The sequence below is a fragment of the Pelodiscus sinensis genome, chromosome 3, assembly GCF_049634645.1.
Source record: "Pelodiscus sinensis isolate JC-2024 chromosome 3, ASM4963464v1, whole genome shotgun sequence".
Lineage (NCBI taxonomy): Eukaryota > Metazoa > Chordata > Testudines > Trionychidae > Pelodiscus > Pelodiscus sinensis.
In genome coordinates, this window is record NC_134713.1 from 54,064,137 (window position 1) to 54,092,026 (window position 27,890).

At 46.1% G+C, this 27,890-nt stretch overlaps 2 protein-coding genes across 2 annotated transcripts; one reads left to right on the top strand and one right to left on the bottom strand.

Moving 5' to 3' along the window:
- The first annotated feature begins 31 nt into the window (after positions 1–31).
- MTO1 (mitochondrial tRNA translation optimization 1) lies at positions 32–22,871 on the top strand. The gene is made up of 12 exons (XM_006129889.4): positions 32–422; positions 3,301–3,500; positions 4,349–4,466; positions 5,233–5,522; positions 6,089–6,201; positions 6,358–6,548; positions 6,860–6,990; positions 8,758–8,962; positions 9,040–9,211; positions 10,280–10,398; positions 10,923–11,080; positions 11,330–22,871. The coding sequence occupies exons 1-12, from the start codon at positions 221–223 to the stop codon at positions 11,504–11,506; spliced, it is 2,076 nt and encodes a 691-aa protein (XP_006129951.2). The 5' UTR covers positions 32–220; the 3' UTR covers positions 11,507–22,871.
- Positions 22,640–26,747, bottom strand: EEF1A1 (eukaryotic translation elongation factor 1 alpha 1). Its single transcript, NM_001286922.1, is given in 8 exon segments — positions 22,640–23,043; positions 23,344–23,578; positions 23,774–24,030; positions 24,181–24,331; positions 24,552–24,848; positions 24,927–25,106; positions 25,829–26,017; positions 26,719–26,747. Coding segments are annotated over 7 exon segments (1,389 nt in total). The 5' UTR covers positions 25,973–26,017; positions 26,719–26,747; the 3' UTR covers positions 22,640–22,918.
- Positions 26,748–27,890: the final 1,143 nt, after the last annotated feature.

Consider the following 27,890-nt stretch of genomic DNA (forward strand, 5'->3'; position numbering starts at 1 on the left):
CGGAGCGACCTCCTCTCCCTCAGGCCTCCAGTGCAGGAGCGACGCGCGATGGTCCCTGCTTCCTGCTCCGCCCGCTCGTTGTCGGCGACCTTCGGGGCGGGGTCAGAACGCCACAGACATGGCGTCGCCCAGAGGGAGCCCGGTGGAACGCCGGAGCCGCGGTGCATCGCGCCGCTGACTGCAGAGAAGCCCCGCCCCTCCGGCGCTTGGTCCCGCTGCCATGTTCCTGCTCCGCCGCTGCCTCCGCCGCGCGCTGCCTCCCGACCCGTTGCCCTGGCGCCGCCGCGCGGGGAGCGATGGCGCCGCGGCCTGCTGGGATGTTCTCGTTATCGGCGGGGGCCACGCCGGGACGGAGGCGGCGGCAGCGGCGGCTCGGACCGGGGCCCGGACGCTGCTCCTCACGCACAAGGCCGATACCATCGGTAACCGCGCCCTCCGGGGCCCGCGTCAGCCGCCTCTGCTGCGCTGTGGCCGCTCGGTCCCCAGCCCCGGCTGATGGTGGGGAGCCCGGGGAGCGCATTCCTGGCCCTCGGTGCTGTGGGGCAGTCGGGCACGTCCATTGCTAGCCCTCGGCCTGGTTTCCCTTTCACTGTAGCTCGACATTGCTGCATCGCTTGGGGGGAGGGGGCATGTGGCCGAGGGCAGTGGCTCCACGGTGGAGGGAAGAATTCCTTCATAAACTAGCTGCCACTCATTGGGAGCTGGAATTCATACATTGGAGAGAACTTTCCATTGGTCTCCTTTATACTGCTGTCATGGCATAGCTACAGCGCAGTGGCACCCATAGTGTAGATGTGGCCATAATCACAAAAGGTAGATGTTTTTCATTGCTCTGATTTATGTCCTTACCTAGAACGCGAGTATGTCTACACTACCATGTTTTGTTGACAAAACTTACCTTGACTCCTGAAAGTCAACAAAACAAAAATTGCCAAAGGGTGTTCATGCTTGTTCACTTCGTCCACAGATCATGCCCACATTGGGGGCACCATCATCAACTATGTGGGTATGTATTCCACAGTGCAATGTTGTGGGAAGGCAGAACTTGTCCCTGCACATTTTGGGATTCCCCATGAATTCTCCCACAGCATCCTCAGCTGCTGGGAGCTGCATCGTGAGTAGCTCTGTGTGCTGAGGAACGTCAAAACAGCAGCCTGTCCCCTGCCTGCTTCAGCAGCAGTTATTCTGCCACAAAAAGCATTCCAATAAACCAGAGGAGAGGGGCACGTGCCCCCAGGACTGCAGAGAACAAAACACTGAGCAGAGCCATCAGGGTAGGCTTTGGCTTTGTGTACACTGGCATGTTTTGTCACCAAAAACTGCCTTTTGTTTACAAAATAATGAGAGCGTACACCAGGGTTGAGAGACCTAAATCCTGGTGGCTGGATGTGGCCCCCAGCTTGCCTGGATCCAGCTCCAAGACTTAGGGCCAACATTGGATAACCTGCACTGGACCTAGACTTCAGCCTTCCCTCTTCCCCTCTCCCCTGTCACCTCACCGCAGGGTTGGAGCACACACAATCTACTAGGCTGGGCTCCCCCTCTCCCCAGGCTCTGGTGTGCAAGGGGAATGTGTGAAGAGTATTCTTCTCAGACGGGGGCCATGTCAGTGAGAGCTTGTTTGTATTTGCTTCTCACTTGTGTGCAGCACTCCAACTGATTTTTCTTGAGGTCAACAGCCCCTGACCCAGAAAAGGCTCTCCACCTCTGCTGTACACACTATAATGCAACTTTAGTTGGGAAAAACACCCAGTCAGGGTGACAAAAAAATTCCACTTTTGCAAAAGACTTTTGCCTTTTCCCATTCGTTTCTTGTCTATAAAGAGCCAGTGTGGCCTCTTGTTGTTTGTTTTGTCAAGAGAACTGGCTTCTGCCAGTATCCCATAATGCTAGCCATGATGGCTCTGCTCAATGTTTTGTGATCTCTGCTGCCCTGCAGGCATGTGCCCCTTCCTTTTCAAAGCTGTCGGAAGTATCTGACAACTGAGTGAGCTGCTCTATTTGTGGAACAAAGAAAAAATTGTAGGAATGCTTCTGTTCTGTCCTGCACTAGAAACTCAATAGCAGGCAGACAGCTGCTGCAGGGGGTGGCTGGAGAGACTGTTGTGGTGCTTTGATATTCCTCATCAGAGAGCTCACAGAGCTAGGAAGGAATCCTCTCTGCCTTCCCACAACACTGCACTGTAGGATGCTTACCCACCTTGCTTTGCGCTTATCTATCGTCAAGGTGCTAGCAACGTGCCCAGGAAATATAGACAATGGGAGGCAGAAAAACTGGCTTTGACTGGTTTTCACTTTTGGCAACTTTTGCATGTTGACACCACTTTTGTCTCCACACCTTCCTAGTATAGACAGCCATTGTGGGATAGTGGTAGAAGCCAGTTCTGTCAGCAAAAGAAACAGCAGAGTTTACAGTGGATCTTTGTGGACAATAGAGGGAGAAAGAGTCTCTAGTAGACATGGAAGGTTTTTTTTTTTGCAAAACTGGGGGTTTTTCTCAACAAAAATCGCATTACAGTGTGAATGCTCTAATTGTTTTGTTGCCAAAAGGCAGCTTTTGGCACTAAAACTTGGTAGTGTAGATATAACTTCCATTCCATCTTATGGGCAGGCAGGTATACTCTCAAAATACTGCATCAGTGCAGCTGCACTGTTGCTGCTGTGCCATTGTAGTGCTTATACGAAGACACTCATCCTGATGGAAGAGAGCTCTCCTGTGGGCATAGTTAATTTGACTCCCCAAAATACAGTAGCTATGTGAATGAGATAAGCTTTCCCGCTAACATAGTACTTCTGTGTACTTCATAGTACTGCATCAGGGGTGGGTAAGTTGGAATAACTACATCACACAGAGATGTGCATTTTTCACACTGCTGGGTAACAGTACCCATATAAATCTGTAGGGTAGACCAGACCTCAGGTTGAATGTCTAACTAGCTGTCACTGAAACACTGTCCTTAGCTAACAGGAGCTTGAGTGACTACATTGTCTTGGAAAGATAACTATAAGAAACAGCTAAGCTTCACCAGGATACTTGTGCACAGTCTGTTTCCCTTAGCAGCTCTGCACATGTGGCAGAACCCAGTGGATTCTGTAGCTATGCAAAAACAACTTTTAGTAGTTTCTGTGATGTATGTAGACTGAGTATGAGACTAGGAGCCAAGATAACTAATCTAATACTAGAACTGATATTGTGGCCTTGTGATGCCTTCTTGTTAAACAGTAATAATAAATGCTAGAGTTCAGAAAATGTAGGGCAGCCATTAGCTGACGTTAAAGGCTCTCTTGTGTTTTATCTAGGGCAAATGTCATGTAATCCCTCCTTTGGTGGCATTGGAAAGGGGCATCTCATGAGAGAAGTAGATGCCCTGGATGGGCTGTGTGCTCGGATCTGTGATCAGTCTGGAGTTCATTACAAGGTGCTCAACCGGCGTAAGGGGCTTGCTGTGTGGGGTCTCCGTGCACAGATTGATAGAAAACTCTATAAAGAAAACATGCAGGTGAGCATGACGTGGCAAGGAAGAAGAGAAATAATGTGGCAAAATGGGCTGGGGGAATTTTTTGACTTGTCAGAATAAATGGGAGAAAAGTAATACTTTGGTCTAATTATAACACTGCGGTTCTGGAGGCTGCATTTTTTAAAGGATGTTGAAAAATTGAGAGGGGAAAACAATTAATTTGAAGCTGGAAACAGCATCTTACAATATGAGACTGAAAGAGCTCAATTTGTTTATCTTATCAGACAAAATCTAGCGATGATGAAGTAACTTTGCGGGAAGAAAACATTGGCTACTAAAGGACTCTTTAAACTAGTGGAAAAAACATGACAAGAACCAATAACTGGAAACTGAACTAAACAAAGTGGAACAAGGGCACAGTTTTTTAACAGTGAACATGATTAACCACTATGGAATAGGAAATGGTACATTCTCCATCTCATAAGCCTTCAAGAGTGGAAGCCATTCTGCAAGATACTTTTGTCAAACACAGGCTATTTTATATTATTTACTCAATACAGGGTAACTAGCTAAACACCGTCCTTTGTTGTAGATCAAAGTAGATGATCTAATTGTTCCTTCTGCCCTTAAAATCTGCTAGGTTTTTTTTTTCATTTACATTTAATAAATCCCAAACAGTGCAGTGATTGGATCTCCTGGACAGAGAGTTTCACAAGTACTGTGAAATGGTTTGACGACAGTGGGAAATGAATGGGGTGAGGAAAGCTCAGGAGGGAAGCTGTTTCTGAATGTGTTTGGAAAGAGGTTCTAAGATATTATTTTGAAAGGACGGCTGGCCCATCTTAGTGATGTATGGATAGACATTCACTACTTCCTTTCTTTCATGGTAGAAAGAAATCCTTAACACTCCACTGCTGACTGTTCATGAAGCATCTGTAGAGGATCTTCTCCTATTGGAACCAGAGCCAGATCGTCCTGGGAAATGCCAAGTCAGTGGGGTCATTCTAGGTATGTTGTGGAAGCTCAAGGAGTTGCATTGGGTTGATTATGTCTTGGTTCTAAGTAAGACCATGAGTGTAAACATGTCTGATTCCTCAAACTGACTGACTGGGTATAAGGATAAGGAGTCTTTCTGGTTTAGGCTGATTACGGGCAAAACAATCTAGTTATCACAAAGAAAAATGTGAGAACTAGGTAGTTTGGAGAACAGATTTACAAACATTTTTATCTCTTGACTGGTCATTCAGAATATGTCCCAGGTTGTATGAGAAGATTTTGTTCAATTAATCAGGTGTGCTGAAGACAAACTCCTTTCCCTCTAACAAGTTTTTACAGTGTCTATTGAGTGTTATCCTAATTAGACCCATCACATGTAGCACCAACTGACTTCCTTTCTGACGGTCTCATGAAGCTGAAAGACTGCCTGGGACCGGCTTGTAGAAGTGATCTTTTCAGGGTAGTCATTAGTTATGGTGGGAAGGAGAGGGCAGAGTCATTGAAATTTGGGTCCCCAGTTTATTTGGCTTTCCTCTGGTCTCTGGCACTTGGTCTTGTCTTCTCAGGTATGGATGAGACAGAATACTGGGAAGGTTATAAACATAAGGCTCTGAAGAGAGATTAAACTGCACCTGGTTTTGGGTCTCCATTAGTTTTCTTTTTATTGACAAGAGGCACCGCAAATTCAGTGGAGAATGTGAGCTGGCACTAGCACTAGAAACAGGGAGGGCTTGTTATTATGAAATGTGCTTATTTCTATAAACCGATTGTGTTCCAGGGGATGGAAGCAGAGTCCATGCTACGAGTGTCATCCTGACTACGGGCACTTTCCTGAGGGGGATGGTCTTCATTGGATTAGAGATGCATCCTGCTGGACGATTAGGGGATCAGCCTTCCATTGGGCTGGCTCAGACCTTGGAGAAACTGGGATTTGCTGTGGGGCGGCTGAAAACTGGGACCCCACCTCGACTGGCCAAAGACTCTATTGACTTCAATGTGCTGGAGGAACACACGGCTGACAACGCTCCTGTGCCATTCAGCTTCCTCAGTGAGGCTGTATGGATCAAGGTGAGATGGAATGCTGATAATGCACATACAGTTGGGGTGAGCTGGGAGAGTGCTCTCGGAGTAATCATTGTATTGCTGTGATGTGCACTGTTAAGTCAGTGTGTGAGAGGGATCTGTTGGCTGAGGAAGTTGTCTTGTCAGTGTTGGACCCATGCAGTCAGGCTGTCCAATTACCTCACCTTGGTGACTTAGAAATTAGCTTCTCTGAGACATCAGCCCTTAGATGGGAAACTAAGGCCATCTGGAATGCCATGGAACTTCACCCCATTCCCATCACCTTCCTTGAGATGCTGTGATTTGGTAGGGCATGTGTTGATTAGAGCAAAGTACCTGGTTTCAAGGAATCCAAGGTTTTACTGCTCCCTGCTACTGACTTGCTCTTTGGCTTGTTGTTTAACATCACTGAACATCTGTGCAGAGGGTATGACAACACTGCCCCCTTTCTGTGCTGTTATGAATGTCAGGTAACATTTGTAGAGATTTTTGAGGTCTTTAGATGGAAAGTGCTAAATAAGAGCAAAGTATTATTATTGAGTTAAGCCCAAGTGATTCTTGACTTCTGTTAGCCAGAAGATCAGCTCTCATGCTACCGGACTCTCACCAATGCCAAAGTGGATCGAATCATCCATGATAACCTGCACCTGAACAACCATGTACAGGAGACGACAAGAGGGCCCCGGTGAGTATAGGGCATCCTGGAGAGATCTTTGTGTAGTGATCTGACATCGTATCTGAAGCTCTGTGGGTCTTCCTTGTGTGGTTTCAGGGAGGCTTGTCACAGATTGCTTTTTTCCTACACCAACATCCCTGTACTGATGGCTATTCCCTCTTGCAGATACTGTCCCTCTCTTGAATCAAAAGTTCTGCGCTTCCCAAATCGCATTCATCAGCTATGGCTGGAACCTGAAGGTCTGGATTCCAATGTCATCTACCCCCAAGGGATGTCAATGACTCTACCACAGGAGCTACAGGAGCAGGTGATTGCCTGCATCCGTGGCTTGGAGAAAGCCAAGATGGTGCAGCCAGGTGAGTTGAGGGTCAGATCACTCCAACCAGTGTAAGCTGTCCCTTTCTCAGCTTTCCTCTGTAGGGGTTGCCAAGGAGTCTACGTTGCATCTACATTGCAAAGGTATCTAGAAACATTTCTCCTATTCTATCCAGAGGGAATGTGATAAAGCATACAAGCTGCTGCATTTGCTGTGGGGGGTTGCGGATTATATCCTGCTGGGCTTTCAGTGGGAACTCTTATAACTTTACAGTGTGGAATGGGGTAAGGGTATTTGAATTTCTTCTTCTGGTGACTGACTGGTTTTGTGTTTCTGATTTGCTTATAATAGGCTATGGGGTTCAGTATGACTTTCTGGACCCCCGTCAGCTCAGTGCTTCCCTTGAATCCCGTCTTGTTCAGCGGCTCTTCTTTGCTGGGCAGATAAATGGCACCACAGGCTATGAAGAAGCTGCAGCTCAGGTGAGCAGATCTGGGAGGGTATGCTTCATACTCAGAAGGGAAATGGATATTCCCTGAAAGGCCTCTGAATTTGCAAACGTAGGAGCTGTAATACATCTCCAGTGAAGTCCTCACTGGAGAGCACCCAGGGAACAACTTTGCCACCTGTTTATACTGGCATGTTTTGTCACCAAAACCTGCCTTTTGGTGACAAAACAGCGAGAGTGTTTATACTACAATGCAACTTTTGTCAGAAAAACACTCAGTTTTGGCAACAAAAAACTTCCACCCCTGCAAAAGACTTTTATCTTTTCCCCTCCCTTTATTGTCAACAAAGATCCAAAATAAACTCTGCTGTTTATTTTGTTGAAAGAAACTGGATTCCTACAGTATCCTACAGTGCCTGCCTTGATGGCTCTTCTCAGTGTTTTGATCTCTGCTGCCCTGCAGGCATGTGCCCCTCCCATTTCAAAGCTCCAGGAAGTATCTGACAGCTGAGTGAGCTGCTCCCTTTAGAGAACAAATGTAAAACAGATAATTGGAATGCTGCTTTTCTGCTGTAGTGGGAGGGCTAGAGAGACTGCTGTGCTACTTTGACATTCCTTAGGACAGAGAGCTCACAGAGTTACAAGGGAATCTCAACAAACACAAGGATCAGTTCTCCCTTCCCACAACACTATATTGTGGGATGCTTACCCACATAGCTTTGCTCTGTCTGTCATCAGGGTGGTAGCAGTATGGCCAATGAATGTCGACAGTGGGAGACAGAAATCTGGTCTGACCTTTTCACTTTCGGTGACTTTTGCATATCGAGAGCACTTTTGTCACCTTCCCAGTATAGACATAGCCCGTGTCCATCCAACTCTCCTCACAGCCTGCCTGCATCCTGCCTGCACTTGGCTTCCATGACAGTTACCACTGATGAATTCATACCAGTGATGAATTAGATCTATGAAGTTTGTTAGTGTAGACACAGCAAAATGGGTAGTGTGTAGGCTGTAATCCTGATGAGCATGACTGGGAGCACATGTGAACAATCTCCAGTGGCTGCACCGATTGACAGTGTCTTAGAACTCTAACCCCAATCAGCAGTAGACTGTGAGGGGAAAAACATTAGCAGTAAAAAACCCACTATCTAGTGTTACTGAACAGCATTGCAAACCATATACTGCATCGGACAGTGGCTGCCTTGTTGCTCTCCTCCTATGAGCGATACCAGTGCTGTTCCCAGCTAGGCACTGCCTGCATTTTGGATATATTCTGGGACTGTGCACATATGAATGTCAGAGCATTCAGGAGCAAAGGACAGCTTTTCTACAAACTTTGTTTCTAAAAATACCAATGAATCTTAATATCCACCCGAGAGGCTATTGCCCTAGTGCTTAGGTGTGATCATTGGTAGCATGAACTAATGCAGCTGGAAGAGCTGCAGAAGAAGAGTGGGGGACATGTGCTCACCATTGAGCCCCTCTGGATTGATTAAATATCAAGATGATAACTGTAAGCAGTCTGGCCTAGCATTGAGGCTGAAAGATAGTCACCTGACACCCTGCTTTTAGGTAGGGGAGAATGAGGAAGGGATCCTCAGAGCTCTGGAAGGGCTGTGAAGAATCTTTTCTTTTCTAAAAGACCACTAGGTTTGTTAAAGCATCACAGACCATCACACACTTCCTGTGATATGGAGTGTGCTATACAGACCTAGTGGCTTATATTTGGTAGCAGGTGTGGATCAGGGATTGCCATTGTGCTGGCTTTGCAGCAATTTGTGATCATTTTACTCTCTGGCAGGGAGTAATTGCTGGGATCAATGCTGGCCTGCGGGTCAGAGGCAAGCCCCCTTTTATCATTAGCCGCACAGAGGGTTACATTGGAGTCTTGATTGATGACCTCACCACCCTGGGTACCAAAGAACCGTACCGCATGTTCACCAGCCGAGCGGAATTCCGTATGTCTCTGCGGCCTGATAACGCGGACAGAAGGCTCACCCTCCGAGGTAGGCAATCTCTTCTGGTGATGTCCACTGCCCTGACTGTGCACCTTCTCTCGCTCATGTCCACTCTTTCTGTAAAGGGTTTGAGGAAGCTGGCTGTGTGTCCCAACAACGACATGCACAAGCATCTCGGATGGAGGCTGCTTTAGAGGAGGCAATTGCAGTGCTAAAATCTCTTCAGTTCAGTGCCACCAAATGGGCCAAGCTGGTTCCAGAGGCTTCCATAAGCTCTGGTCGAACGTCACTCGCCAGGTAAAGGCAACAGCTGATCCTTTCTTGTCTGTCTAGAGTGTGCTTCTGGAGAAGACCCCTTTTCTCTCCTCTACTTTTTAAAACTCGGTAAATCTAATTTTGTGGAGGTGGTGTGGTGGCAGGCAGGCAACAACCGAAGAGGCTGTGGCAAAGTAGCACTTTCTCTGCAGTGAACCTTAACCCTGCTCTGGAGTAACTATCTCCCTGGTTGTGTGAAGGTTCTTCCCTCTTTAATGCAGGTCAGCCCTTCCCACCTCTGCTGAGACTGCTGGCAAAGGAGTTTATGATTTGATGATGTGGGCACTATGAGCTAGACCGGGGTGGGCAATAGGACCTCTGCGGGCCAATTAGGGCCTGAGGGCGAGGCAGCTGTGTGAAAGTGCCACGTGCTCCTCGCAGGGTGGGAGGAGGCTTCCCATACTCCCTTGTCCCAAGGCCTTGATTGGCCTGGGGGAGCATGCCAAGCCTCTTCCAGGGCATGGTGCCTAGTGGGAAGGGGGGCAAAGGGGCTCCCCCACCCCCAGATCAGTAATGGTCTGGAGGTGGGGGAGAAGCACCCCCCCTTCATGTTTAGGCCCTTCCCCTTCTGGGGTGGCCCGGGGCTACTTCAAAAAAAATTTAAAATGGTCCCTGGGCAAAAATTATTGCCCACCCCTGAGCTAAACAGAGATCACCAAATCATTTCATGAAGCCAGGTGGTAGCAGTTCTTGGACACTGTGGTCCTACTCCCTCATCTCCCCTCTCTTCATCTTTCCTTTTGTTGTTTTTCAGGTCAGTACCTGAAAACTCCCTCGGTAGGTACTTTCCAGTTCCAAGCTTCCTCAGATGCTTTTATCTAGTTACATCCTCTCTATTCACCTACCCCCATGTGCCATCTTCTCCACAGAAAGCTGCTTTCCCTTACTCATCTGGTGTGGTGCCAAAAGTGGACAGGTTCCGTTATCATTCATCTCTGAACTGACCTTACCAAAGCTATATTCAGGGGCTCTTGCTGTGAACAGCTGCTTACGTGTTCTAGGTAATTTGCTGGCCTTGATAACTGTGGAAATTTATTTTTGTTGTCACAGTGCCCTGGACATCCTTCAGTATCCAGAGGTCACCATGGAGCTTTTGGCACGAGTTGTTCCAGAGCCCCTGAAAAAGTTTGCTGAATGGCGAGAACTGGCAGAGAGGTTGAAAATAGAAGGTAGGAGGTCTGTGAGTCCTCCGTAACTAGAACTGTTCAACGGCTTTAGAGCTTGTTCAGTGGCAAATGAGTATAGAGCAGAAACCCCTGTCATCTCTGCATGGATTTCAGTGGAGGAAGAATTGTTACCACAGCGTGAGACCCATTCATCAACTCTCCTGGACAGGCCCTTATTCGTCTCCTCTTGGGGTGTTAGAGGAATTGTCTCCATGTTCATTCTGTCCTGTGTTTTCCTACCATGCCACTCCAACAATGGCTTGCAAGTTGCCCCAAAGGACCAGCCTCTCCTGGGGTGAGACGAACATAGTTTATTTATTCCCATTACAAGCTGAGTTGGTAAAACTTTCCAAAGCACATACAGGAGTTAAGCTCTCTAGTCCCTAACAGTTAGAGGCCTAATTTTCTTAGGTACTTTTGTAAATACTACTCAGAATTCCAGTTCTGGGAGCAAGAGCTCCTATGCTGTAAATACATTGTATTTTTATAATTTTTTTCCTCTCTGCCCACCCCAACTCCCACTGCAGCTATTTATGAGTGCCATGTAGCCAGCCAGCAACAGGAAATAGAGGAGGTACGTCGAGATGAAGCTCTCCAGCTGCCTGAGGATTTAGATTACTTTGCCATTGATGCATCATTGTCACAGGAAGTGCGAGAAAAACTAGACTCCAACCGCCCCCAGACGGTGAGGCATTGGGTCAGGGGCTGGGGTGGAACAGTTATGGAATCTGATCTAAGCACTATATGCGTCCATGTCTACACAAGGGACTCTTTGTACAGGTGTCTAATGTTTACCTTCTCGGGGAGCTGGGATAGAATTACACACTGGGTGTGTCTATTTTGGAGTTAGAATTCACTGGCTAGAATAAGGGTCACTGGAAAGCTTTAGAGAATGGGTGTTCACCACTTGATTCATTACTATTTGTGTCTACAGATTGGAGCAGTCAGCCGTATTCCTGGAATTACACCAGCCGCCATCCTTAACCTGCTGAGATTTGTGAAGACCAATAAGCAAAACACAGAGCACAGAAGGATTGGCAAGTCCTTACCAGAGGGAAATGCTTTTGGGAAGAGTAAATTTCAGAACTCAAGCTTGAGCTGTGCTTCATGAGGAGGAACCAGAGAATGGCTGTGTCAAAATGCCTTCTATAGACAGTATGCAGATGGATATGGCACACCTAGAGCCAAAAACCATTGTAGCTGTCTCCTATATCTGTCATCAGGTTAAGCTGAAGTCAGTAGCCCCATGAACTCCTAGAGTGACCAGCAATCTAAGTAGCTCATCAGTATGCCATGCATCTCATGAGTTAAAATAAAGTGGTGGTGGGGATATCAGGCAAGAAGTGATTTTTTTCAGCAATTTTTTCAGAGGTGTTGACCGAGGAGGAATCATAGAATAGAATCATAGAATACTAGGACTGAAAGGGACCTCGAGAGTCATCAAGTCCAGTCCCCTGCCCTCATGGCATAAGTTTCACTTACACAGCCAACAGCCTAGGGGGCCCAAGTGAAATCACTCAATGGTCCTTGACACGCCCTGTCTCCCTCGCCCAGTGTTGAGCAGCAAGCAGCGTGAGAGGCTAGTGAGAATTAGAAAGCCAAGAGCCCAGTAACTCTCGGCTTATTGTCTTCAGTATGCTTGCTATTTTATATTTGTCGCCAGTTCTGAAGTGGGCTGATGATAATGTTCAAATACAACCCCCTGGGCCTCAAATTTTAAAATTAACTTTGGAAGGTAACTCATCTGAGGGCTGGTTTCTAATATGATCATGAAGAAAAGTTGGCTTTCAAATTGAGATGAAGCTTAGGAACACTTTTTATTAAGTTTGTTTATTTATTTTCCAGAAGCTATTCACTCATGCCATGCATATAAAGTGAGAAATGGTTACCCCAGAGCATGGTAGGATGGGAAGACTTAGGCTGTGTCTACACTGGGCCACTTATTCCGGAAAAGCAATAAGCTGCGAGCTGTCTACACTGGCTCCTTGAATTTCCGGAAAAGTACTGATGATCTACTGTAAAATTGTCAGTGTTTTTCCGGAAAAACTATGCTGCTCCCACTCAGGCAAAAGTCCTTTTTCCAGAAAACTGTTCCGGAAAAGGGCCAGTGTAGACAGCCCAGTAGTCTTTTCCGCAAAAAAGCCCCGATCGCGAAAATGACGATCGGGGCTTTTTTCCGGAAAAAGCCCCGATCGCGAAAATGACGATCAGGGCTTTTTTCCGGAAAAAGCGCGTCTACATTGGCAGGATGCTTTTCTGGAAAAGCCCTTTTTCCGGAAATACTTATAATGGGAAAACTGTTCTGTTTTAAGCATTTCCGGAAAAGGGTGCCAGTGTAGACGTAGCCTTAATGTTTGGTTGTACTCCATTATTTGTTTTTCCTCAGAAAAGTGATATTGCAGAATGTCATCTTCATTCAACAAACTTGCTCACTTCAGTGACAAAACTAAACTCTGTTCTTGTTAGCCCTTCATAATCAACACTGGTAAGGCTTTGGAACCCAGAGTCTGTCTGTTCTTTCACACCACCAATGGAGTTGTGTGTTAACTTTCTATTGGTTACACCTGTATAACCCAGCAAAGACAACGCGTTTGCATGGGCTTCACTGAAGGACTGATTTGACTTTTAATACTGGCTGATAGGTGTGAGAGAGAAAGACCCCAGCTTTACTCTAGGTTGAGTTTGCAGGGCTGGCATTTAAGAGACAAAACATCTTTTTATTTAGTGAATATGAGACAAATGCACAGTCCTCTCTCCCCATGCCATTTCTGCAGGCATCTTTCAGAGCAGCACTACATTTTTTTAGGTCAGATATGGAATAGCTTTCAAGTGACTGCTTTTTCATCTGCGTGGCTTCTTGGGAAACTGAATGGAGTTTGTCATAAGCCTGAATTCACCAATGTCAAAACAATAGCACAAGTGTGTCTTGTCTGTTTGAAAACATAGGGGTAAATCACTTATTGCAAAAACAGCAATGGGAATGGAGAATATATTTATAATGCTGTTTTTGGAGATTGCAGTTAGTTTTATAATGCTGCAACACACACTTCTGAGGATGAACAGAGCTTAAAATACCTATTGTCCATGGAACATAATATAGACTTAATAGTGCTGCAGAGAAGCATGTTAGGACTAGTACACAGGAAATCATTGTTTACATTGTTACTCTCTTAGTTGTTTTTCCCTATAAATCTTTGAAGGACATAAATATTGTCTTTTAACAGAAAACAGCGCTGCTATAAATTCCATGTTGGAACTGGCTTTGCAGAACATGTCTAGCTATAGGCCTTTTTCCCATCTCCTTCCATGTTAAAAAGATAGTGCCTTTTCCAAAAAAGAATTGCTTAACATTCAGCAAGTGTCTTAGGAATTGATTACCAGCCCTTGGAAGTAACCAGGATATCTGTTTCTTGGGATAAGGAGGAGTCTTAAAGGGTATTTCCTTTCAAGTATGAAAGCTGCAAATGAGCAGGCTTATTCACTATCCCCTAGATCCAATGCTCTGTCAGCTCAGGGAAGGAGGCTCGCCACTCTCCGCTGCTATAAAAGAGGAAAAGGTATCTTGTTACCTAGGCGCAATTTTAAGCAATATGAAGAAATCCTAGATCTCTAAACTCCAGCCATCCAGCAGTGTGATAGTAACATATTTGTGCTGAAGACTGTGATATTAACAACTCAAAATAATAGCATGTAATGAAGTACATTGTGGCTGTACCTCACTTAAAGGCCGAGATTGACATTTCCTGCAAACTGACTGTTACTTTTAAAAAGATTAAATGTGAGCAAATGCAAACAAAATATGAAAAAACAAATATTGCTGCTTTGTCTGGCCCAGAGGCTTGAATGAAATTTATAAGGGTTCAGAACCCAATACAGATTGATATTATGTGCATCACTTAACCTGGAAGCTGTTCAAGGTAGAGATTTTCTCTTATTATCTGTGTGTACAATGCATGGCACAAGGAGGGAGGGGGGGAAGAGTGTCACCACCTCTGTTGGCATATCTAGGGGCTGCTGTAATGCAAAGTATTAATGTGTAACTTATTATCACAGTCTCAATTGGTGAGATTGGCACTTGGTTGCAAGTGGATTTGGAAGGCTCAGGAGTTTCTGCCCCTCTGCTTGTGAACTGTTCAGTGCCTAGCATCAACAAATCTTGTGGAACTTCATTTGTTATAATACCAATTTCAATCTACCTGAGAGTCTTGAATTTTAACTTTTTGTGGTGGAAGTTGCATACTATACTCAGCACTTAAAGAAATTGACCAGAAACTAGACTGGCACGAAACCACAGGGCTTTGTTGTTGGCTTCATTGGCATTATACCAGTTACACCAGCTGAGTTTTGCTGATCTGTGATTCACTGGAAAAGGAACATGTCATTTCCCTGCTATTGCTCTGTTTTTAAGCAACAATTTTATGTAGAAAAGTTAGACCTATTTTGAAAGTTCAAAGGAACTTTTGTTGCTATCTTCACCCATTCTCGCATTTGTGTTCCTGACAAACAACTCATGCTTAGAGATGTTAAATTTAGTTTAATCAGCTAATTTACTAGTTGATGGATTTTCCATTGACTGGTCGATTAGTCAATAAGCAGCGAGCTGCAGCAGGGTTAGCTCCCGGCTCGCAAGCAAATCCCGCTGCAACTCTGCCTTTTAGATGTATTAAGAGTCTTGGCTTCTGAGCCAAGAAACCCGCCCAAGGTGCCTGTGCTCTAGTGGAATGAGCTGTTGCAGTTGCTGGCAGGAGCACTCTTAACAGCTCTTAGCAAGGACGAAATTACATGGGATTACACTGGACAGCTCTTCTTTCTGCAACAGCAACAAATAGCTTACAGAATGGTCGCATTGTATCAATTTAGGAGTCCATGGCCTGTCTGACATTGAGAGTATACAACCAGTGCTCTTTATCTAATGCATGGGCTTCAGAAAGAGGTCTGGTGAGTAGATATCCTGGTCCTTGTGGATATGAAAAACAACCTTGGTCAAAAAAGCTGGATGTGGGTACAGTTGGACCATGTCCCTGTGGAAGACTGTAGAGGAGATTCCATCATGAGGGCCCTGATCTTGGACACCCACTGCACCAACATTCTGGTGACCAAAAAGGGATGCCTTCCAGGGAAAGAGCAGGAGGGGAGCAGGAAGCTAACGGTTTAAGGGGAAATGGGTCTCAGATGTATGGGTACAGGCACTCCACACCTTTCAAGAATTGAGCCATCATGCGGTGGCAAAAACCAACCTGCCTGAAGCAGAGGATGACCTGCAGCAAGGCCGCCTCAGGGCAAACTTGCTTGTTTGAGATCCAACATGCAAAGCACTTCCACTTGGACATATAAGTAGCCTGGGTGTATGGCTTCTTGTTGCCCAGAAGGATCTGTTGGACTGACACAGCACTTTCGCTGGTCCATACTCAGCCACACTGTCAGGTGCAGCAATGCTAGGTTCAGATGCAGTAGAGTCCAGTGATCCTTGGACAGCAAATCTGAATGGAGAGGTAACTGCCGCTGGCCAACCACAGAAAGACGCCAAACGAGTGCTGGTGAGGCCATACCAGGGCTATGAGATTGACCTGCACTTTGTCCTGCTTCAGCTTTAACAGAACTAAGTGCCACTGGTGGAAAGGCAATACACGAGCACTCCCAACTATGTAATCCAGAAGGCATCTGACAGGGAACCCTTGCACTTCCAGCTCCAAGTTCTTGACCACCTGCCTGGGGAAGGGCCTGGTGTTCTATAAATTCATGAAGAGAGCCATCCCGGGAAGGCCCTGCAACTGCCTCCATATGGGGACGTGAAGGAGGTTCTGACTGTCAGTGGAAGCACTGAGGGCTCAGCAGCCACTGGAAAGGGAGGTTTGGGGGTGGGCACTGGACCCTACACCCCAAACTTTGAGCAAGCTTCCAGCTCTGGGCATGGTGCCAGTTGGCCAATTGATCTTTGCTCCAATGTAGCTATTGGTGTGTGCTGCAAAGGGGGTATTGTCATCACCGGCATGTCTCATGCTCTCCATTATGGCCACTGTGTTGGCCACTGGCCTTGCTGCCACTGCACAGCTGTGAAAGCTAGAGTAGTTACTGGTGCTCAATCCTGCCTCCGAGACCAGGGTGATAGGTTGAACTGGACCTTTGCATCACAGCAGCTACCTTCTGTCGACTGGGGTGATGGTGTTGCTGTTGATACAGGAGGGGGCTTCGCAATTGATGCCTAGGTCTGTTGCTGGTTGTGGCTACCAGAAAGCACTGATCTGGCATGAGCTGATCTGGCATGTACGTAGCTGGCACTGATCTGGCATGAACAGTCCCAGTGCCATCAGTGCCAGTGCCATCAGTGTCAGGGGAATAGTGCTGAAGAGACTAGTAATACAAGGCGAGTGGTCCCACGCTGCCAGTGCCTGATGTTGATCAACGAGAGGGTGAACATTGTTAGTCATAGAATGTTGTTAGTCAACCCTGCATGGAAAGTCTTTATGACTGGAGAGAGAGTTTGAGCAATTGGCAGAATGGTAGCAACCTGCTGCAGGGTTGTTCAGCAACAGGCGGCACTCCCTTGCCCTTTTGGAGAGCTATAACTTTTGGTGGCACCTGAGATGTCAGAGGAGAGACCTGTAGTCTTTCTGGATGTGTCCCTGGAATGATGATGGTGCATGCAGGGTGGTCTCATACTGCTTATCAGAGTCCTTTCAGAGGTCCTTTCTGGGGTACTCGTGCTGCTCTAGAGCCGATTGGCAAACTGGCCTAGTCTCTCTACTGGATGACCTTGGATCTTCTTTAGCACTGGCAAGCGCTTCTTCACCTTCAGCACTAGTGACTGGTGCTGAACCGAGCCGGGCACTGAAAATGGAGGCCATAGCACTCAGGGCAGCATAGCAGGCTCAGAAGCTTGGCAGAGAACTGATGCCATCAGGTGCTCCCTGAGATGAATGTCCTCTTCCTCCTGGGTGTGAAGCTAAAAGTGCTTGCTGAACCAGCAATTATCCTTGATGTGTGAGATTCCCCCAAGCACTTAAGACAACTGTTGCAGGGGATCACTCACAGGCATAGGCCTGCCACAGGCCAAGCAGGGTGTAAACCCAGGAACTTAGGGCATGTCATGTTGGGATGAAGTCCCAGTGGGGATCTTACCCATTAGCTAAATTCATTACTAAACAACTACTTAATACTAATTGCAATCAAACAAAGGCCAGAAGGCCTAAAAACCTACGGAAGAAAACTGCTTGGTCTTCACAAGCAAGAGAGGCACTCTGACTACCAACAAGTGGTAAGAAGGAACTGAGAGGATGTGGACTGGCAACACCCAATATTCTGCAGTATGATCATGGCAGGCTAAGGGGCGCTACAGCTAGCCCCAGCGGTACCTCTAAGGCAGGTGCACACCTACAAAGGAAATGGGCAACATGTTTTTAACATCATTTTAAACATCATCTTCCTGTGGGCTTGCTAACAAATATTTTTTAAGTTTTATTGTAAGTAGGGACTCTGGGCTGTCCAAAATGGTATATAAACAGTTTAATAATCAGAGCCCAAGATTTAAAAACAGGAATTGGGAAACTAGATAACATCAGATGACAGCTATTGGGGTGGGGAAAGCAACCTCATTACAGCAAGACTCTTCTGCATTGATTAGTTTTTTTAAGGCAGAAGTGGAAGTGATGGTGAGGAATAAGATGGAAAGATCCTTCAGAACAAATCGAGAGCTAACAAGAATGAGATCTGTAACTCGTGCAGTTCCTCCAAGCAATAGGCTTGTGATGTCTTTTGCCTCCTGCATGATTAGCCACTGGGTTGTAGGGTGCCAATCATCTAGGATTGGCCTGGAGTCTCCATGAATTAAAAAGTAATCTTTAATGAAAGATTGTCATAATAAAACCTCCAGGCATGCATCCAACCAAAATTGGCATATGCCCCTAACCCCATTCCAAGCAGAAGCCATAGCATATGGGAAGCCCCCAACTCCATCCCTGGCAGAAACCATGGGGCAACAGGGCAAATCCCTATGCCCAACCCGATCTCCAGAGTGGAAAAAGCCCTTGACCTTGATGCCCTGTAGATGTGTAGGGGTGGGTGGCAGATGAAGTGCCACACCCAATCTCTCACTACTGCAACCCTGGAACTGAAAGAGCTCTTTGCGCTCCCTATTGCACCCTGGGGTCAGCTGGCTTCCCTCTATGCAAAGTCATTTTACAGAATCTTGGCTGCTTGCAGGTACGTAGGCCCAACTTCACAGGACCTGAGATTATTCAGCAGCTCAAACCACAAGCTGAAATAAAGCAGGTTTTAAGAAGCAGTCTCACAAGTAGCAGGAACCCTTTTAACAGTCCATGCACACAACCAACTCAGGAAAGGGAGCTTCTGAGACAGCCTCTTCCAGCAAAATAACTTTTTAAATACCTGGATGGAGAGAGGCTCAGAAGGCTGCTCATGTTAATTCATCCTCCTGCTCAATCTGCCATTGCTGAAATCCATAATTGCCAGCTGGCCAAAACTAAGCACATGGATTCCAAAACCCAACTAATGTCCAAGTTGACCCATGTGCTCGAGTCTGGGAAAAGCATTTGGAGGTGATAAGGCACTTTGCCAGACAATGGTTTCTACAGCTATTTTAGCAGGTTTGGTGGAGACATGAATAAGTGGAAGGACCATCTTGCCTAGCACTGATAGACATGCAAACACATCTTACTTACTCTTGCAAATAATGTAGCATTGATTATGTGGGCAATAGGAATGTCTGACCAGTACTCATTTGTCAGGCCAAGATTTAAATCCAGGCAAATCCTTTGGGTTGGTTTGAATATTTTTCCTGATGTTTTGCTCTTTTCACAGGAGTGTTCTTTTACCAGGGCATTCAGCACTGAGGTGGGCAGGTTTTGTTGACTGCCTGGGAGATCAGGGCTTTTTACAGTAGGGTGACCAGTACCTCTTCCCTTCTCCTCTATATAGCTGCTATGTTACTTAGCATTGTACGTGATAGTGCCATAGAATTTATTTCCCATTCTGTAAATGGGGGTCTAGCAGGCACCTGGTTAGCATACAACCACGTTCTTAAACAGTGCTCCTACACTTGCTCCTCTCTCCATCAGTAAGCCTAGGCAAAGTGCTTGAATTATTTCCTCTTTACAGTCTTGAGAGAGGCTGTCACATCTCTGGGTACACCAGGGAAAGATTGTCCTTCTGATTTGTAAGCAAGAAGTAGCTTCTGTGGGTCATTACTTTTGTTGGACAGGGTAAAATGAGCATTTAACTGAAAAACCATATTCAGTTGTGGCTAACAAGGGCCCTGTCTCCTTTTACTTCAGACTTAGTTATTTTGTGGGAACTACAAACAGTTTTAAAACAAAAGAACAGCAGCCTTGTTTTGGCATAGGGCCTGGAGGTGCCAGCAAAGACACTGCTAGTGTTCCATTTAAGATTTTTCAGCCAGGAGCAGAGTGAGTGTTGTCTTGTGCATTAATACTGAGGTCAAGTACACTTGTTAGAATGTGTGCCATTGTTGCACCCACCAGTTACTGACAAATATTCATGTTCACATATTTTAAATGTTATGGAAGAAAACTACTAAGACAGCTGTCAGCCCCAAAGAATAAAAGAGCTTTTAAATTGGAATATTCACCCACACATCCTTATCATGGCTGAGCATGCCCATGCACTGTGTCCTGCACTCTGCTTACTGACCACTGTACACAACCACCCTCTCACACCATGGAAGGCTTTACAGTCAGTCATTCTGAAGGAAGTGGGTGCTTCTTAAACAAATGAGCCAGTAAATAATGAATTGTGAGGGGTGCAGCAGGTATAAGAAAATTCTTTTGAATTGTGTAATCAAAACATGTGTGGATAAGATCCAATAGTTCCATCTTTCAGCTTCTGTATTTTAGCATGGTGTAGCTATCACAAGCCAGGACAAAAGATTTCAGCAGGAAAAACCCAACTGGGGATGTGAATGACTAGTCAGCTATCCAATAAGCAAATTCTTATCAGCTAGTTGCTTCCTCCCCACCTTTTAAGAGGTAGCAAAGAGGGTGGGGAAAAAAAAGGGGTGCTTCAAAGCAGCAGTGCCACATGGAGCTGGGGGGGGGGGGGGAGCGCAACCTAACCCAAGCTGGCTCCTGGAGCAACCCCTGCTGCAACTCTGCAGAGATCCTCATTGACTAGTCATGTAGTTAGTAAACTGTATGGACTATACACTTACGTAAATGGAATCTAACATCCCTAGTTGGGCATTATAGCTTATCCAGGACATTTCCGCCCACTAATTGCTATATGGCTTACTTTGACCATGCATGAACAAAAGAGTACATGCTCAGACAAGCTCATTAGCAGTTTACTTGGCTTTTCCCAAAATTGTCCTTTATACATAGCCTTGGCTTTACATATCTGCTTAGCCTATTACTATAAGGCAGCAGCTTTCAAACATTGAGCAGACTCTGAGTGAGTTTTTGATTAAGAGGGGAAGAAGGCACAAGGCACTCATCCCTGCAGAGTCAATTTTAATAGTGGCTTATTGTGGTTGAGTCCAACTTGTTCCTAATTGAACTAATTTTAATCAAGCATTGCACAAATGAGTATCAAGTTACATAAGTTGGACAGCCTAAAAGCTGGGAAGACAATAGCTTAGGAAACCAACCCATCAGAGCAGATGTTGCTCTCAGCTGTGGTATTAGACTAAGCCCAAAACTTAGCTTACAAAAATCTAAGACTATATTCATAGCTTTTAAAGGTGTTCTTCCTCCCCCACAGCATTCTTAGAGCAAAAAAAGCAAAACTAGCCTAGTTACATGGTCAAATCTGGTAGTGCTCAAACACAGTCCTAGCATAAATTGAGACTGTTAACTGTAAATTGTTTAATAATCAAAGATGGCATTTAGTAAGGAACTCAAGCTCTTAAGTGTAGACAAGACCATACAAAAATAAACTTGCCTTTGACCTAAAGTCTGGTGGTTCTTGCATAGGTTGAGAGAATTAACCAACTCTTGAATTTTTTGGAGGGGAGTTTTTTTAGATTGTCAGACCTTTGCTCCTGCAGTTTGAACCTGATCAGCTAGCTTTTTGGTCTGAGTTCTGCTCCCAGAAATCTTGTTGCTTTGCTCATCCTGCACTATTTTCTACTTTTGAGTAAAAGGTAGATACTTCTCCATCACCTTTCAAAGCCATTATGCTACAAAGGTCACTTTGTGACAGTATCCTGCATTTTAATGGGTAAGGTTTGTAGTAACACTCATCTTAGGAGGATGAAAGCTTTCAATGTACAGAGAAAGGTGACATACTAACTTTATTCTGAGGGGTATCAAAAGCTAGTGGACTGATAACATTTCATACAGCAGAGACATTTGCTAGTAATTACACACCTACTAGTTAAGAATTGATAAGAGCATGAAAAAAAACTAAACTAGTCCTTCAAGTTCTCCTGCAGGTTTGGATTTGATTCCTTTAGCACCCAGAAGGCTCATGTCAAACAGCCAAAAATATTTCAAACCCAGTAGGCCCAGCCCTTTAAGTATAGATGCACCTTTAACATTTACTCTGAACCATTGTCACACTAGTTTTGAAACTTGGAAGCCTAGAACTACTGTTTACTTACTTATTGAGTAAGATATTAAGTAGGTAACTGAAAATTCCTAAGATTTTTAGATGGCGTTAACTAGATTCAACAGGCTCACACAAAAGTGTGACAGCAATTTCAAAGCAGTCTCCATGACTTTTGCTCTAGATTCCAAATGTTACCATAAAGTATTCCAAGTATATTTTATCAAAATAACTGGAATTGCTGACAAGACCACCTCTTTGGTATTTCAACTGATTTAAGTCAGTCAACTGAAGTTATTCCATACATTCTAATCAAAATTACTCAAGTGACCTAAGTGCATGAATATACTGCTCACTTACCTATGCATTTAAGTTGACAAACTGATTCAGCTATGTGCAAGACACCCAACTAATCTAGTTGTACTTGGCACAGAAAGGCACTTTCACTTCACTGTATCCCATGTTTTTACATTAGGAATTTATTACTCTGTAGAATGCAGCACATTGGGAATCTGATTTGTGCAGTGGAAGATTGTCAACATGTTTAAGGCTTATAAAAATGGATAAAAGAATTAGAGATGAATCCCACTGAACTATTAAAAGGACAATCAGCAGAGATTCCATTTTTATTCCTGCTCTTCAGTTCACCTTAACTCACCCAAATACATTTCAATTTTATTGTAATTGTGTATAGCTTTCCTATAGCATCATTAATCCACACACAAACTTATCATTAAACTTTGTTTTTAATGGTCTCAAATTTGTGACAGATTTTTGGTCAAGTTGTTTCCATTAAAAAAATTTACTGATTTAAAAACTAATAACTTAAACTGCCACGAAACAAATGGTCCACAAACATTCCTTTCCTTCTGAAGCTTTTACGATGCATTGTAATCATTAACCAGTCTTTTACTATTAAACTTAAATGGCCAATTGAGACAAACAGTTCTGAGACCTTTCTTCCACCACTGATTAAGACTGAAGTGGCAGCTGATGTATAGAATTTTCATTTAGCCTTCTGAGCCTTCTGGGCAGACTTTGTGACCTTGCCAGCTCCAGCAGCCTTCTTATCAACTGCCTTGATGACACCAACAGCTACAGTCTGTCTCATGTCACGCACAGCAAAACGACCTGGAAACAAATACAAAGTTGTCATGTTCATATATAGAGGTTGTCTCATTCAGGGTTGTTTCTACCACCACCACCACCACCACCCCACAACATAGGTAGAAAGTAAAAACAAACTGCAAGGTATCTGAATTCAAACTGGAATTTGGCCTTCACAATAGAAAGTGTTATGGGAGCACTGTGCTTAAAGGAAGCTTTAAGTTTGACACCTCACAAACGTGGATCATGCCAGAGAAATGAATTGAGGCACTAAAAGCAAGGGACGAACATGCCACAGATACAGCATTTCAGAGGACCACTTACCCAGAGGAGGATAGTCAGAGAAACTCTCGACACACATGGGTTTGCCTGGGACCATGTCAACGATGGCAGCATCTCCAGATTTCAGGAATTTAGGACCATCCTCCAGCTTCTTACCAGATCGACGATCAATCTTCTCTTTCAGTTCAGCAAATTTGCAAGCAATGTGAGCAGTGTGGCAATCCAGTACAGGGGCATAACCAGCACTAATTTGGCCTGGGTGGTTCAGGATGATTACCTGTAAGGAAAAAACCACACCCTAATGTAACCACCAAGTAACTGAGTTTGATCAGACTTTCCCAGTGTAAGTCAAAAGTAATTTATGTTCTAGAAAGAATGTCAAAGTATTCATTTTGAAGGAGACATGAGAATTACAATTGGAATCAATCCATAAACTGAATTCCAAAGACCTTCAAATGGTTCCAAACAGTACCTGTGCAGTGAAGCCAGCCGCTTCCATTGGGGGGTCGTTCTTGCTGTCACCAGCAACATTACCACGGCGAACATCTTTCACAGACACGTTCTTGACATTGAAACCAACATTGTCACCAGGCAGAGCTTCGCTCAAAGCTTCATGATGCATCTCAACAGATTTTACTTCAGTTGTTACGTTGACAGGAGCAAATGTTACCACCATGCCTGGTTTCAGGATACCAGTTTCCACACGACCAACTGGTACAGTACCAATACCTGAAAGAAAAAACCCTCTAGGATGTTTATTTCTTACAACTTAAACTTATACAAAGATTGACAAATGTTACCATTTCTGCAGTTTAAGGGTTGGAATGTCACTAGCAAACTGACAAATTTACAGAACTAGTCTTCACACAAAATACTAACCGCCAATTTTGTAGACATCTTGCAGAGGCAGGCGCAGAGGCTTGTCAGTTGGACGAGTTGGTGGCAGTATGCTATCCAAAGCTTCTAGCAGGGTAGTTCCACTTGCATTGCCATCCTTACGGGTAACCTTCCATCCCTTAAACCAGGGCATCTAAACAAAAAGCAGCACAAACATAACTTGTGTCCTTCCTATTCACATATCTGAATATTTACGAGTATTTCTTCTTTGTATCTTAAGTTGTGAAACATTGAAACTTGCCTTGATCTGACAAGTTTAACAATTTAATCTCCATTCAAATGCATATTATTGTGACAATTCACTCTGGCAGTCTTTTCAATTCAATTGATATACAAAATAAATGCAAACTTACATTAGAGCTAGGCTCCAACATGTTGTCCCCGTTCCAACCAGAAATTGGTACAAAAGCTACAGTGTCTGGATTATAGCCAATCTTCTTAATATAAGTGCTGACTTCTTTGACAATTTCTTCATATCTCTTCTGGCTATATGGTGGCTCAGTGGAATCCATCTTGTTCACACCAACAATCAGCTGTTTTACCCCCAGCGTGTAAGCCAGAAGGGCATGTTCACGAGTCTGCCCATTCTTGGAGATACCAGCTTCAAACTCACCAACACCAGCAGCAACAATAAGGACAGCACAGTCAGCCTTTGGAGAAGAGGATAATTAGTTTTTTACATGGACCACAAATAGATAACAAACCCAACTGAATTCACATTTACATACTTGTGAGGTGCCAGTAATCATGTTCTTGATGAAGTCCCTGTGTCCAGGAGCATCAATAATGGTGACATAGTATTTGCTGGTTTCAAATTTCCACAAAGAAATATCAATTGTGATGCCTCGCTCCCGTTCAGCCTTCAGCTTGTCCAAAACCCAGGCATATTTGAAGGAACCTTTGCCCATCTACAGGTGTTTAAAAAAGTGTGTTAGTACATCTTGCACTATTTTATAGCAGTTTAAATTATTTCCAATGCTAGTGGGAACATCTCAAAGTAGTAAAGAGCTTCCATTGCAGCTAGTTTTCTGTAATGCTAAGAGCACTTTGGCTTGAATACATTTGGCATCACTGGTGAGAAATACCATCTGTTTTCTGGTATTTGACCTGACACCACATTGGCCCTCAATCTCTTAATTATATTTAATACATCTCTTAAAGTTAGACCAAGCAGAGCCAAGGCTGTATCAAGTGTCCACTATAAGCTCTTGTTTTCATAGTACTGTAATCTCTTCCACAGCTAGAGTATGTACTATTTACCCTGGGGCAATTTTTGGCTAGGGTAATCTTGTCACTCAAGTTTGAGATGCAGTCTGTTGTAATGCTTTTCATTGGTGCTCTTTGTGGTACAAGAGCCATGTATTGCTCAGCCTTTAAAAAACCTAGATTTAACAGTTGCTGATACAGAGCAGCTTAGTGTTGTCTAATTGAAACCCCTGCCAGAGGCTGGGAACTCTGAAAATCCCTGCTGTACTTAGGTCAGGTCTTTTCTCCCAGTCCGGACGGATGGATTTATCTTTACAGTCTGCAGCAGTTTAAAAGAGGTGCTATTTCACCAACTGTGGCCTGGAGCAACCACACCCAGCTGCTGAGCCTCCATTCTGCACTGCAAGCAAGCTAGTGGCGGTACCTCCGCGGCTTCCTTCTCGAACTTCTCGATGGTTCGCTTGTCGATGCCCCCGCACTTGTAGATGAGGTGCCCGGTGGTGGTGGACTTGCCGGAGTCGACATGGCCGATCACGACGATGTTGATGTGGGTTTTCTCCTTGCCCATGTTGGGTGGTTCGCGGCGGCCGCTCTCGCGTTACAAGGGTAACTCCTAGGCAGGGAAAAGGCGGCAGGAATGAGCCCGGGCCCGAGCGCCGCTAACGGGGCGGCGCCCGGCGCAGGGCGTGGCGGCCGCGACTAGGCCCAGGCGGCACTCGAGGGCCGCGGCTCCGCCCACCCCGCGAGGGAGGGGGCACACAAGGCGAGAAACGCTTCCCTCCCACCGCGAGCGAAAGAGCGGCCATGCGGCCTGGCGAGCGCCGGCCGGCCCGGCTCTTTGTGTCACTGACTCACTCCGCCCGGACCGCCGCGTCCTCCATTTTGTGGCGCGTGTGCGGGAGACGCGGCCATTTTCGCTGAAAGGGGCGGCGAGGAATGGGAGCGGCCCCGCACTAGGGAGCGCGACCCCGCTCCCACCCCCCGCACGTCTGGCCGGCCCACACCGCCCGGCAGATGGGGAGCCCTCCCCCCCCCTCCCGCGCCGCGAAGGGGATTCCCCAGTCCGGGTTCCATACGCTACCCACCGGGGGCAGCGCGTGGCCACGTCGCCATTTTGTGAACCCCCCCCCGCCCACAGAAGGGCCCCCATCGTCTCGCGGCTCCCTTGCCTATCGCCAGCCCCAGCACGCGCCGCAGCTTCCCCGCTCAAGGCTGCATTCAACCACCATGCGCCTCGCGCTCGATTGTTCCAGCCACATAGGGCGGGCCTACCCCTCCCCCCACCGAGGCCTGCTCCACGCGGCCGCCTCTCACCTGCTAAGCGTCGGCAAACCCGTGGCGAAAAAGACCGACAATGTGAGCCGCTGCGCTTATATATCCTGTGCGAGGGCGGAGCCTCCGGGACACGTCACCGTTCCCAGCGTTCCACTCGCTCCTCCTTCCCACCGCCGCTGGCGTCGGGCTGGGCAGGGAGCCGGGACAAATATCTCTGCGCGCTGCGAGACAGGGGGCGCTGCCAGCCGCAGCCCCGCTGGGTGTCTCCGCTCGGAATTTGGTGATGACCCCTCCCGCGCGCCCTGAATCGCGGCAGCCCCTCCCCCCTCTCTGAGCGTGACCTGCTCCTACTCAGACACGGTCACCAGGGCAGGGCAGTCGGGGGGAAGGAATCTCCTGGCCTGTGTCCCATCCCCCTGCGCTGCCCCCCAGACCCTGCCCATGGGCCTGTCCCGGGACAGCAGCCCGCGCAGTGCTACCCGCCACGCACCGTCCCTCGGCACTCGCCTCCTCCAGCTGCTCCCCGTGCCCCGCAGCCCGTCTCTTTCTCACACAAGCTCCCAGGCGCCCAGTCCTCTTGTCTAGTCACCATAGCTACTTGCTTTCCCCTTCAGACGTTCAAGCTCTCCTACCCACCCTGGGTATGTGCAGCCTCGCCTTCATCTCCCGCTTTCCTTATGTTCCACCGACTGCCCCTTTCCATCCCATTCATTATTCCTGATCCCCAGAGATCATGACGCTTCCCTCCGTGTTAAAATCACCTTTTCCGCCACCTGTGCTACTCTATCCTTATATATCTGCTGAAAACACCATACTACTTTAGTCCCCTACCCCCACCCAATGCACCCGTGTTCCCTTTAAACTGAGCACTTGGGGAGCTGCATATGAAATTTAAATACCATCCAGCTGATCAGCACAGCGCCCACAGCCTCCAACAGCTTGCAGCATGTGTTTCTTTTGGAGATTCATGTCTGCACATGCCATGGTGCACATAAAATTTATTCTGCATCAACAGAACTTGGTCCTGTAAGAGGTACTATCTGTTAGGTCTACTATCCTGGGCCCAACACTGCTACAACAGCTTTTTATAAAAAGGACAACTTAAGGTTCCACTATTAATTGTTTCTCTGGATTAAGTGTGCTTACGTTAGGGCTTGTCAGCATTTTTAAATTAATTTGAATTAAAGGAAGGTGTGTGTGAATTTGAAACC

Excerpts from the sequence above, each read along its gene's own strand:
- MTO1 (XM_006129889.4), top strand. The coding sequence starts at position 221 with ATGTTCCTGCTCCGCCGCTGCCTCCGCCGCGCGCTGCCTCCCGACCCG. Across the intron at positions 423-3,300 it reads GCACAAGGCCGATACCATCG|GGCAAATGTCATGTAATCCC; the intron begins GTAACCGCGCCC and ends TGTTTTATCTAG. Across the intron at positions 9,212-10,279 it reads GGTCGAACGTCACTCGCCAG|TGCCCTGGACATCCTTCAGT; the intron begins GTAAAGGCAACA and ends TTGTTGTCACAG.